General features: G+C 41.5%; 3 protein-coding genes across 3 annotated transcripts; 1 reads left to right on the plus strand and 2 right to left on the minus strand.

Moving 5' to 3' along the window:
• Positions 1-832: 832 nt before the first annotated feature.
• PCOAH_00012180 (Uncharacterized protein) lies at positions 833-4,375 on the minus strand (the record flags this gene model as incomplete). Its single annotated transcript, XM_020058027.1, has 1 exon — positions 833-4,375. One exon carries the CDS (start codon positions 4,373-4,375, stop codon positions 833-835), a length of 3,543 nt encoding a protein of 1,180 aa, XP_019913440.1.
• Positions 4,376-7,042: 2,667 nt separating this feature from the next.
• Positions 7,043-8,347, plus strand: PCOAH_00012190 (Eukaryotic translation initiation factor 3 subunit M; the record flags this gene model as incomplete). The annotated part of the gene is made up of 1 exon (XM_020058028.1): positions 7,043-8,347. The coding sequence occupies one exon, from the start codon at positions 7,043-7,045 to the stop codon at positions 8,345-8,347; it is 1,305 nt and encodes a 434-aa protein (XP_019913478.1).
• Positions 8,348-8,928: 581 nt separating this feature from the next.
• Positions 8,929-11,046, minus strand: PCOAH_00012200 (Uncharacterized protein; the record flags this gene model as incomplete). Its single annotated transcript, XM_020058029.1, has 1 exon — positions 8,929-11,046. One exon carries the CDS (start codon positions 11,044-11,046, stop codon positions 8,929-8,931), a length of 2,118 nt encoding a protein of 705 aa, XP_019913506.1.
• Between the last annotated feature and the right edge of the window lie 2,268 nt (positions 11,047-13,314).

Below are 13,314 nucleotides of genomic sequence, written 5' to 3' on the forward strand. Positions count from 1 at the left end.
CACTGCATGAGGGGGACTGTCCCCTCTGTGTGCCTCCAAGAAGGTTAGTCTTTTTTTTGTATGCCCACGTTGCACATTGCAGTGTTTATTTATATATATATATTTTTTTTTTCTTCACTGGAGATGTGCACAACTTCGACAAGGGCGTTAAACAAAGTTGTCGCTTTTGTGTTCAGTTAGGGGGAAAGATGCGCAAATTTCGCCACGTAAAAATGCTCAAAAAAATGGCACGTTAAAAAAGGGAAAAAACGACATCGGGCCGCATGCGTGACGTAAAAAGGGGGAATATATATTGCCGTTCACGGATGAACTGCTGTTCGTTTTTTGTTTTATGAAATAGCACAAAAAAAAAAAACATGTTATATATGTTTTTATAGCAATACAGCGGGGCGAAAATAAAGTGCAGTGATCAAACGAGGGAACTACACTTGTTAGACAATTTCCCCGTGAAGCACATTAAAAAAAAAAGGGGCAGGGAGACCCAATTTGGGGTGGAATGAAACTTAACAAACAGAATGCATGCAAATGTGCTGCACGCGAAATGGCCCCACTTGTCTACTTCAACATGGGGGGGGTGTTTCTTTGGCTTGTCATAAATTTTTTTTTTTTTGGTGGAGACAATGCAAACTTTTCTCGTCAAGTTGACACGTCACACTTCATCCGCTTAGCGCTGCACAGCAAGGGCATGTACCACAGCCTGCATAACTGATCGTATACACCACAGTGGTGTGCATACATAAATGTGTGCGATTGCTAGATGGGGCAGCTATCCCTACTAGGGTTGCTTAACTGGCCACTGTTTGGCACTTCCAATGCCATCGTTAGTTAATGGTCAATTTGCGCCGAAGGGGTCCGAGTTGCTCTTCAAGTCATGGTTATCGTGGTCATCGTGGTTGCTGTTTGGGTTTCCATCCCCTCGGTCGAAGAGGTAGCTGTTGGTGGGGTTGGCAAAAGGATCGCCTTCGGGATGCCCATCTTTGTGGTGCCCCTCTTGCTCTTCGTAACCTCCCTTGTAGTTCCCCAGACTATATTCACCCTGCTTATTGTAGTTGTCGTCCAATCTGTTCATATCCTCTGCATGCGGATCGTGGTTTCCAAAGCTGCAGTTGGAAGGTAAGTCATAGTTGGAGCTACCCTCGTGGTACTCATCCTCATACTTTATGTAGTCATTTTTATGTTCATCGAAAAGGATATCGATGACGTTCGAGTAGTTGTTAAAGCAGTTGTCGTTTCCGTCGTGGTTGTTCGTTCGGGGTTCGTGCTGGTCACTCTGCATAGTTGCGCCGTTGATGCTGTCACGGTTGCCACCATTGGCACGGTTGGATCCTTCCTGCTGGTCGTCCTCGTCTTCCTCCTCATCGTAGTGGTAATTTCTATTCATGCACTGGTTGGTGTTCCCACTGGCGTCACCGCTGATGAGGTTTTCCCGATTGGCCCCCGCAGATCCCCCAACATTGTTCAAATGATGGTGCGTCAGAGAATTGTCAGCCTGGTTACACAACCCATTGGAGATTACCTCCCCGTGGTCAGTTTCCTCTGCGCGTTTCTCATCTCCATAGTTTACATCGTTAAAGTATAAGGAGTAGTGGTTTAGTTCCTCTATGATGATGTCATTCCACCCCGAAACGGTGACAAGGAAATTGGAGAGCCACTTTATTTCCAAAGATTTGTTACTCAGAATTTGGCAAATATGAAGTAGATGTGCTTTATACCCACAATCTATTAAACTTTCAATTTTTTTTTTCCTCTTCTTATTTTTAATATTTCTACACCGTCTGACGGCGTCAAAGTAGCGTAGACATTTTGGCAAAAAGGTAGTCAACGCTAAAATGTAGTAAAGCAGGTAGGAGTATTCATTTTCCTTAAATATAATGGTCTGCATTAAGTCACACACAGAAATGTGTAGCAAATTATTCCACTTGTATTTAAAAAAAATATCAATGGAAATATCAAAAAAACCTTCATCGATAATTTCTGTTAAAATATTTTTCGACTTAGTTTTTATAAGCGTCTTTATCAATTGGATAATTTCCAAGGTAGTAAATCCCAGCATATTTTTTCCTTTATTTTTATTTATATTTTTTACATACAATCTGATAATGTCCTTTATGTAGCTAAAAAAGCATATGTCTATGAAGGTGCCATTTTCAAGGTACTGTACCCATTTGTTCAGGGGGATGTTCATATCTCCTTCTTTTTCGCTTTCAAAAATTTGAAAGTTTTCTTCTTCATTGGCAGTTCCGTTGGAGAGTTTATCTGTACTGTTGTGTGAGTCAATTCCAAATATGTCTTCTTTTAATTTTTTTTTTTCATTACTATGGGAGCGACTGAATGCGTTTCTTCCACTACTGATATATCCTTCTCCGTCTTCCTTAACGTGCACTCGGTTACTAGCTATTCTCTTCATTCTATTTAGGACTTCTTCAAATTTTATTTTTTTTAAATGTTCGTAATTTTCATCATCCGACGAATCAGAGGAAGATGCATCTGACCCGTAGGAGAAGCAATTATCGTTGTCACTGTTCCGATCGTTCTTTACCTCCTTCACGTACTTTCCTACTCCGTTATTTCTGTTATCCTCACTATGGTGTTCAGTACTATATGCGTCCACATTGGACAATTCCGCGTGGTCGTTCCTCTGGTTGGCGTCCCCACATGATGAGTAGTAATACGAAACTGCGTGCTGCTGCGCGAGGAGAGATTCGCCGGTTTGTGCGTCTTCACCATTTTGCATATTTTCACCACTTTGTTCGTTCTGCGTGTCCCCCTTGTCATTTTCGTTCACTCCTAATTGTCCCCACGAGAGGCTTCCACCGCTGCCATTGGGGATGTCTACTCCGTCACCCATGATGTTGTTTTCCCGTTCATGGGGATCCTCCCCATGTGGGTGCTGCTCCGTTGCGTGTAATTCAAACTGCATACTGAAGGGAGGGTCTCCCTCTGGTTGGAACTCCTCCGTCACACCATGCAACGTGTTATGCTTCTTCTCTGGGTCTGTTTCTCCCTGCTGGGTTGCTCCACCTGTCTGCATTTCTTCCTTGATCTTTTTGTTCACATGGTTTGGCTGATTAACCGGGTAAAAGTTTGCGCTCACATTTGTGACCACCTTTCCTGTGCCCCTGCTTGACAGTTTACCTTCCTTCTCCCTTTCCAGCTCGCTCTTTTCAATTTCTCTCTTTTCCTCCTCCTCCGCGATGTTATCTCCATCGGGTGGCGTCTCCTCGTGTGAATAATTCGTGGGCAAAGTTGCAAACCCGGAGGGAATACCCACAGAGGGTCCACCCAACCCATACTGATCATACACATTGCAAGAACCGCCCATGAGTATTTCATCCGACTCTCGCACCTGGTTAACGCAACTGGCATGAGCCTTGGACGAATTATAAACGGCCTCCTCATCAATGACCTTATTGGATTTCCTTTTTTTTTTCTTCTTCCTAGTATATTTGCACTCCTCCATTTGTTTGAGTTGCTTGTTCTTCTGGTCCTGTTCTTTAGTGTACAAGTCGAGGCATTCATAAAAGTCAATAGTGTTGTAGGATTTGCCCAGGACAGTATAATGCAGCAGGTCTGATATGATCGTAATGGCAGCAGAAATGGTATACGGACAATCAGAAAAAACGCATTTTATCAAGTAAGAAAAAGATAACTGGGAAGATAAGTCTATTAAAAAATAATTAAAATAATAAATCTCCGTTTTTCTAACAAAGATATCTCTAATTAGACAAGTGATATTATCCTCCCGGTCGCAAATGATAAACGTTTCGTTGGAAAAGTTCCCATTCAAATTGCTCAGAATGAAGTAAATAATATCCTTGTTGTCGAATATACAGAGGTAGGGCAGTTTAACAAAGAGTAGAACCTTAAAAAGTTCTGTTATATTTCTTGAGTAGAAGTGATAAAGGAATCCTTTCAAATAGAGTTCCTTTTTCCTCTTCAGAAAATTTACCACTTCTGTTGTATTTTTATTATAAATCGTTATGGCACATCTGCTAAAGTAACCTGATAAGACTTCATTTAGTTGACTTTTCCTGAGGACAAAACTCCAAAACAGCTTCATTAGCTTGTCATTGTAGACAAGCGAATCTGTGATCAGCTTATTTTCTGCATTTATTATTTGGTGGCACTTGTAAGGAAACTTGTACGACTTGTCGTAGTTACTCTTATCTTCTGACTCCTCTGTGATGTACCTTATTATTTTTTTCAAATTTTCCTCCTTCGATAGGAAGTTTACTAACTCGTAGTTCTCTGCCTTTATCTCCTGGATCAGCCCCTCGTAGCTCAGCAGCCCCTCCAGGTCGTTCTCCTCCAGGTGCTTGCTCACGTCCAGCGGCAGGCACTCGCTCTTCAGCTTCCAGTACAGCCCATTCTCCATCGTGCAAGCAAGTGGTGAAATGGTGCTGCAAAGGGACCAACGCGGTGGTGCGGGGAAGATAAACCTGGTGGGTGAAACCCCTCTCGCAGTTACCCCACCAACTGCGTCAAATATAACTACGTGCAAACACACACGTGTAACTTCACTTATTAAATAAAAAAAAAACACTATGTAGGGATTACCCCTGTTCAGAGGAAACAATCCTGTTTACATTCCTCTGGTTAATTTATCCACGGCTACTCATTCACCGTTTGGTTAACGCATACTGCCCTGCTGCGTGATAAAAAAAAAACATCACGGGGAAAAACGAAAAAAAAAAAAAAAAAAAAAAAAAAAAGGAAGAGGGACTGCACTACAGTGTGCACACATAGACAGGCAGGATACGTCACCCTTTTATGTATGCCCTACTGAGGGACTCCTATTCTCACATCCCGTACACTGCATATATGTATTTCTCCCCCACGGTGGAGTAAAATTTTCCCGAAGTGTACCTTCCCACTTGCTTCTTCTCATCTGAGTGCACGCAAGGGGAAAAGGAGCAAAACAAACAAACAAACAAACAAATAAACGAATAAACGAATGCATAGTCAAATGTGTACGCGCAAAACACGCATGGTAAATGCAAAAATGGGTGCTTTTTAATTCGAAAAATAAAATGTGCCACATGGAAGAAGCACATTTCTCAGCAAAAACTCGCGCAGTTGCATTTCTACGTGCGAAGCGCTTAAATTTGAAAATGGAAAAAATGAATATTTTGAAGGGACAAACAAAATGAGTGGGGACGCACATACATCGAGTTACGCGAGGGGGGATGCTCGGTAAAGCGACTTAAACGGAGGGCGATATTTTTGATATCTTCCTTCTGTTCGCCTTCTCTTTATTCCCCTTTGACGTGCATACATTTCGCGTATTTAACGTAGGAAGTAAAAATAACACAAATGGGGGGAAATTAATATGGGTGGAAGGAGGCACGCATACGATCGGTCAGGTGAAGGGGTGTGATGTGCGCGTGGATAGACATGTATACCAGCTGACAGTGACGTAGACCATGACATGGTGAGGATTCTCTGCTGGACGCCCCCTCGGTGGTGTAATAAAATGGGCTCCTCCAATTGATATGACAAACGGGGAAGAAAATCCCTTTTTAAACGTACTCACACATGTGTAAAAAAAGAAACACTAAATAATGCCATGAGGGAGCCTATTCAAATGGCGCATATGAGTTGGCACCCCCCCCTTGGACAACAATAACTTGGCACAGCACATCTGGGTGGACACGCAAACAGGATGGCACGCAGTAGGGTTCGCTCTATCGATGCTTGCACTTTTAAATTTAGTCCACGTTCTGACGTTGCCAAGGACGCGCATAGGTACCGGTGGGAATTCCCCTATGCACCTTTGTACAAACGCTTGTCTCGGCAGATAACTGCTGTTGGTGCCGCTTACTAGCATGGACGTATAGGAGAATTGCACTTCAGGCAAAGAGAACATAAAAATGGCATGTAGGGCACATAAAAAAAAATTAAAATAAACTACAAAAATAAATTCCGCACGACAACATGAAGTGCTTCTTTTCCCAGGATAATACTGCACGCGGGACGACAGCGAATCTGGGTCTCCGTGAAACGTCGCCTCATATGCTATGCACGATGAGTGGTTCCAAGGGTCCCCCCTTATTCTGATTCTATTCTGCCTCTGAGAGGTAAATAACTTGCACTTCACCAAATGGGGAAGTGAAAAAATGAAAAAATTAGAAAATATAAGATGGTAGTACGATCAAAAAAAAAAAAAAAACAAAAACGTACGCATCGGTATGATCAAGTAGGGGGGGAAGGAAGGGCCACAGTTGCCTCTTCATGCCGACCTCCCAATCTCGGCAAAACAGCGCAGGAGAATTTGCAGCGATTATAAATATATGGAGTAATTTTTACCGCGCCCAGTTGTATGCACTGGTTAATGCGTGAGTATATATATGAATGGGTGCTCCTTCGCCCCACATTTTGCGCCTTGCCGCAGCAAGCGTCAGGTGGGCCTCGCTCCTTTTTATTACGTACCCCCCGTTTTACTGCACCAATCTCGCAAAGGCGAAAGTTGAAATATGTGGAGATGTTATGCCAATGTAGGGAAACAAAGTGGGCAAAAAAATGAAATACCCTAAGGGGCTTTTTTTTTTTTTTTTTAATATATATACAACAGAGGCGAACTTTCCAACCCTGTGTAGTATCAATTGTAGTAAAAAAAAAAAAACACGTTGATATTCCAGCACAATCACATAGCGCATACGTGTATATGGAAACAAGCACAACCAGCGGGAGGAATGATGTTACGAGAAGCGTTTCGTAAAATCCGTTAATGTGACACGGCAAATGAGAGGAAAATTTATGTGAAGTTTTTTTAATAAATAGGAAGGCCTATCACCACGAAACAACGCTCAGCATTATTTATATTCGTCACGTTAGTTTATATCACATCATTGCGGAGGCGCACTGGTGATTTTTTTTTTCCAGATAAACTGTTGCGTTAGTTTAGCGTACGAGTATAGGAGGTAGTTTTGCGGATCCCGAAGTGACGCTTTGTTAAGTAGCAACAACTTTTCGCGAAGCGGTAAAGCAGCAAAAAGGTTAACGCGCTAAGGTTGTTAAGCTAAAAGAACGATAATACGCCACCATGTCGGTGTACATCCAGCTGACGCACGACCTGTCAGGGACGGTGACGGCCGTGACGATCGGGGACTGGATCCTGGGAATCCTGAAGCAGAAAAACATCCAGGAGTACGAAGTGTTCTTTAAGAAGTTCCTGAACATTTACCAGAAGCAGGACAAGGACTCCGAAAGCAACAACCGATCGGAAATATTCTCCCTCCTCTTATCGGCCAGCGACTTGGTCTTCGAAACGTTAGTGGAGACAAAAAAAAATAACAAAATAAAGGTCATAATAGATAACAAGGAAATTGTAAAAACGTATAATGAGTTCTACAGAGAGGTGGAAGAATACTTCGTCATCCTGATCTCCATTTTGCAGCTAGAATTTAAGACCGTCGAGGATCTGAACAATGCTACAAACAACTTTATCATGGCCATTAAGAATTTTAATGTATTCCCAGAATTGCGTTTAAAAATTCTGCAGCTTTTGTATAACTCCTTCAGTGTGAATTTCTCCTTCAGATTTCCAACCTTCATTGCTATATTACAGTTTTCCTCACAAAATAATATTTTCCACTTTATGCTCCCCTACATTAAATTCATCGATGAGTGGATTAAGGAGTGGAATATCAGCTCAAGAGAAAAGAGACAAATCTATCTGATTATCGCCCAAGAACTGAAAAAGCTAAAAAAGTATGAGGAGTCCTTTAAACATTTAAATAAACACGTGTACTACTTTCAGAAGGAAGCACCTGAAGTACTGAACCATCCAACCACCGTCAATGCTACGATTGAACTCATTGCAGATGCTATTAACCTAAACAACAACATCTACTTCCACCAATTGCTAACCCTAGATGCTGTCCAGAATTTACAAAACATCGAAGAACATAAACCCATTTTCCACCTACTAAACATATTTTACCAATACAGCATCCATGAATTTCTGGCCTTTAAAAATAACTACGGGGAGGAATTATTCACCAAGTACAACATCGACCTTGAAGTTGCAGAAAATAAAATTTACCTTCTCTCCATTATTTCCCTTTTTAAAGACACCAAAGTGCAAAACATTGAGCACATCTCAGAAAAACTCAATATCAGTTCCTTGAAAATTGAGAAAATTCTTGTGGCTGCTATTGGAAGTGGAGTTATCGATGCCAAGATCGACCAGATAAATAAAAGCGTCCAAATGAAGACCAACATTTTAAGGCACCTTGACGAGGCCCACTGGGAAATCCTAAACGCGCAAATAAACAAGTATATAAATAATGTGCAGAAAATCCTGGACATTACCACGTCGCGCTCCAGACCCGTGCAGGGAAAGTAGAAATTGCCCAAGGGGGTGGAAAAACTATAAAAATTCGCCATTGCACCTTTTTACGTTTATTAACCTTTTTTCCTTTTGCCAACTTATAAACACGTTGCGTGAACGCACACCTATGTATAAGTAGTGTAGTACATGCTCCACTTGGGCTGTTCGCCCAGTGTATTCCATTCCGTAGAACTCGTTTCGAAGCGGTGGTCGTATGCCATTTTTCATAGGCTTCCATTTTGGTCAAGTCTTTTTAAGGTGCGCAGTTCAACGCGTAAACAAAATGTAAAAAAAAAAAAAAAAAAAAAAAAAAAGTAGCAACATGGAAAAAACATAGCACATGCCGAGTAGGACCAATGGGGGGCGTCATCCTCGCCAACGCTGCTAGCGTCGCGAATGCGCGGGGAAGGGGGTCAGTCTTCACATACAACAAAAATGTTCTCCTTCCAGTTGGTCTTTTTCCCCCTCTTTAATCCTACACAATAGGCATTTTTCTTCTCTCCTATTTTTATGTTACCACTTTGCACCGGTTATTCAGTGTATCGGGCAAATGCTGCTCCTGTCGCTACTCCCCTATCTGGCCTACCATGCCCCTATCAATACACAGCAATTTTTACCTCCTTGAGGGGGTTCAAATTTTTACTCCTCTGGTTGTTGTCGCTCAAGTACGCCTTAACTTTGTACCTCTTGTTATGAAAATATTTTTCCATTTTCAAGTTTTTCCCGTTGCCGTGTAGGTTGCAGCCGTTGTAGTTGGTTGTCTTCACATGGGATGGGTGCAACCAGTGCATGTTATACACTTTGTTGTTCTTCACATTTCCTGTGTTCATAAAATCGTAATTGTATTTGTTGGCGTAGTTCTGTTCCTGAGTATATGGCATGTAGTTTTTATTTAGGAAGGTTTTATTTTTTTTCTTTTTTTCTACATTTTTCTTGGCAAAGTTTAGTGCGTTTTGGCTGTCCTTATTAAGCGCATTTCCGTTGGGGGTGGCTACTCCCTTTACGTTTTGGTATTGGCCCTTGATTGGGGATTTTCTACCCTGCACGTTCGCCGCTTCGGGGGGCACTTCCGTATGCACTTCTGGGTGCACTTCGGGGTGTACTTCTGCTGCCGCTTCGATAGCCGCTTTGACGTCCGCTTGCACGCTGCCCTGTACCTCTGGTACTCTGTTCTGCGTTACCACCTCGTCGACCCCCTCTGACAGGTACGCCGGTATGGGGATCTGCTCCGGCTTGGGGGATCTCATATATATAGGTACGGCGAAAAACGACTCTTCCTCTCCTTTCTTGCCAGCCCTTTTTGATTCATCATTCCTTTGGCCGGCACCCATGCCACCGTTCAAGTTGCTCATCATCCTGCTATTCAAACTGTTGTTCTTGCACAGCTCCATCTTCGATGAGTGACTTAGAAAATTGCAGCTCGTTGTAAAATTGGGATACTTGGACGTGGCGTACTTCACATAATGACCTGCTACGAAGCCACCTATAGCTAGATCCTTCCTACTGCCAGTGTAATAATATCTCCCATTTTCTACATTTTTAATTATTTTTTTAATTTTTCTTCCCCTGCTAATGTTGCTTCCGACGTTTATTTGGTTGTTGTATTTATTGCATCCGCTGGTCATGTTCTTTTTTCCCTTTAATGTAATGGCGCTCTCTTTAACATTTCCACTGGTAACTGTGGTTTTCCCCGTTTGGGCATCACCGCTTCTGCCGGCTGCATTTGGGCATTTTTCCTGCGCTTCATTTATTTTATCGCTCTTTGGTACATCACTAATGATGTTTCCTTCCATTCCCTTAATGCTCTTTCCTTGTTCGTTTTCCTTGTCAATTCTTTCCTCTTCATCATTGCGGCCGGGTTGCGTATCCTTCACCCCCGATGTGCTCCTTTCACCCTTCTTAGCCAAATCTGGTATTATGCTTCTTTTCGTAATTTTCTTCGCATTTTCATTTTCGCTCTCCATTTTTATACCTTCGGAGGGTCCTTTCGCGGTATCCCCATTCGTCGTGGTGTCTTTCTTCTTCTCCGTCTGCTTCGCCATCTCATCGTCCTCATCATCATTCTTAACATCCTTCAGCAGCAAATTAAACAGTTCCTGGGTGGACGTAAATTTAAATCCGTCCTTTACCTTTTTGGTCTTGGTGGTTGTACGTTCGCCATCCTTTTTCTTTTTGCTCTTTTTTTCGACGCAATCTTTGGCGCCTTCCCGCTCATTCTCTTTTGCCTTCTCCTTTTTCTTCTTTTTCTGCTCCTCCTTCAGCAGTTCTTTCTTCTCCGCTTCCTCCTTTGCGCCCTTCTCCCCTTCCACGGGGATCTTTCCCTTTCCTTCTTCGTTGCTCATTCCCTCGGTTGGTCTTTTAAGTATTTTTATGATGCACTTTTTTCTGCTGGTTTCCTTTTTCTTGTCTCTACTTCCGACTTCGTCCTTTTCCGTTTCTTTCTCTGCTTTTCTCTTTTTACCCTCTGTCTTGTCTGTACAGTTGGCCTCCTTTGGGGGGTCGCTTACGGGAACCTCCTCCTCCTGTTGTTTCTCCCCCTGTTGCGCTTCGTAGTAGTTCCCCTTCCTATAATTATACAGCTTGTTGTAGTAGTTGTACCCTCCGTACTTATTGCTGTAGCCATAGTAGTTGTAATTTCTCCTCCTGCCCATGTAGTCCTTTCCGTAGTACATTCCTATGGACATGTTCTTTGGCTTCTTGTACAGGTCTACCATGGTGCGTTGGTTTTTTTTTTTTTTTTTTTTTCTGTTTATTCCGTTGAGGCGTCCACTGCCGTTGCGGTAGGGATATAAAAAGCGCTCGTTATTCGCGTGATATTAACGGGGCACTGCTCGGTTCCTCTCTCCTACCGTCTCGTTCGTGCGTACAAATAAATATGCAACGAAATTGACGGAAATATGAATGGCTCGATTGGTAGGTGCGTCAATTGATTTCTTGCTGGATGGATAGGTGCGGTCCATGCGAATGCAATGGGCACACACTTCGTATTAACAATAAAAAAAGGATTAAAGGGGGAAACAAATTGCACAAATGTGGCCTCAAACTTCAATTTAAAAAATGTGCATACGTGTTTGTTTGTGCCTGCTCGTGTCCTCTCCTGTTCAAAATGGATGCACAGATATGTTTGCAACCTCGACCGCGTGCTGATGATCTTGGCAAGAACTTCCACGCAAGCAAGCTTTTGTACATCCGCGCCCTTCGCGTGTCGTCTTCAAAATAACTTAATTATTATAAAGTTTAATTATTAAAATTTATTTAAAAAACAAATGGGCGAAAAAAAAAAAAAAAAAAAAAATTGTAAATAATGAAGGTGTGCGTTAAAACTCACGAAAGAGGTATACATACTACGCGCACGCGTGCACCTGGGGTATGAGTACTTATCGTGGAGTCACTTGCCACACCTGCGTGGGTCTACACAGAGTGAGCTGATAAGCAGTCACACAACATAAGTATAAATGTGCATGCATATATGAGTACACCCATGTAGGCACAGATTTGGGCTTTGTGTGGTGCCCAAGGCTGGTGACATAAACTTTCTGCTTTGTTTGTAATTATTCAAGCAAATACACTTGTTGGGAAGCAGTAAAAAATGGAAGAGTGCTCCACTGCAAGTTGCACAACTGGTAAGGGTATAAAAGGCAAACCATAACCTACGATCTGCTCCTGCACAAAAGGGAAGCACGCGCGTGCAGGTAGCTCACACTGTATAAACGAAATGAAACAAAAAAAAGTGAATGCAGCAAAACCGACGTTGATATGATTGTCGAAAATGAAACACTCATGTATAAGTTTTTTTTTTTTTTTTTAATATGGACTCTCCTTTCTCTTGCGATGCCCATAAATTAGTATGGTCGCTTTTCTCAGATAAGCTTGTCAACGCTTTATCGCATTTAAAAAAAAAAAAAATGAAACATTTAAGTACTAAAATAAAAATGTGCACTATATACACATGTATGCATTACACAGGGGTGGTAAAAAAAAAAAAAGGAAAACCCCTGTGGTGGGAACCTTTGCGTCGTTTATAAATAAAAGTTCTATGCTCCCTGTTTTTTGTCCAACGGAGGCGTTCCAGTTGGGTGTACATATATATGTATATATATGTGTATGTATATATGCAGTGACCTCAGCACGGCGTGAGGGGAGGTCTTCTATCATAACATACTCTGCACGCTGCAATACGGTTGCAATTGTGACTGTCACGGTTGCTATTCTTTATTATTTTATTTTATTTTTTACGCATTCATACGAAAAGGAAAAAACTCAGTTCACGCTTTGGCATAAGCGAATATTCAAACGCGCGCGCGAAGGTATATCCGTGGCTTGGCGTGTTAATCGCACAGTTCAGATGCTACAAATAAATGTTCACATCTATGCACATGTAAACGTATAAGATGTATTGTTCATAAATATTTTTTTCTTTTTTTTTTTTTTTTGGCAAATTGTGGCGCAGTGATCACATGATTAAAATATGTATCTCTCAAATATGCTTTTTCGAATTGTTCTAAATGAGTACGGGTGGCATTATGCTGACTCACATGGGGGAATGCAAACTGTGTGCTGGTTCAGTAGTTTGTTAAGTTCGCAAGTGTGAATTATGTATTATGTACTCTGTGTACATATTTATTGTGTATGTATATGCATATATTATGTATCTATATAGGTACGCATGTATGTATGTACTTTTTTTTTTTTTTTTTTTCTTCGTGAGCCTTTTGCTTAATAACTATCAGAAATAAAATATATCCACTTAACAATCCATGGTATAATAATATATCTGCCAAAGGATCACACACTATAAGTTTTTATTTTTTTTTTTTTTTATTATTTATTTTTTTCCCATTCTTCACGAATTGTAACTATGGTGTAGGTTACTCATGTCTCACACACATAAATGCTAGGTTGAAACAATCATTTGTTTACTTCTCACACAGGGGACACCACTATGCTTAAGTATTAAAATTCTCATTTTGACCTACGTATGT

The sequence above is a fragment of the Plasmodium coatneyi genome, chromosome 5, assembly GCF_001680005.1.
Source record: "Plasmodium coatneyi strain Hackeri chromosome 5, complete sequence".
Classification (NCBI taxonomy): domain Eukaryota; phylum Apicomplexa; class Aconoidasida; order Haemosporida; family Plasmodiidae; genus Plasmodium; species Plasmodium coatneyi.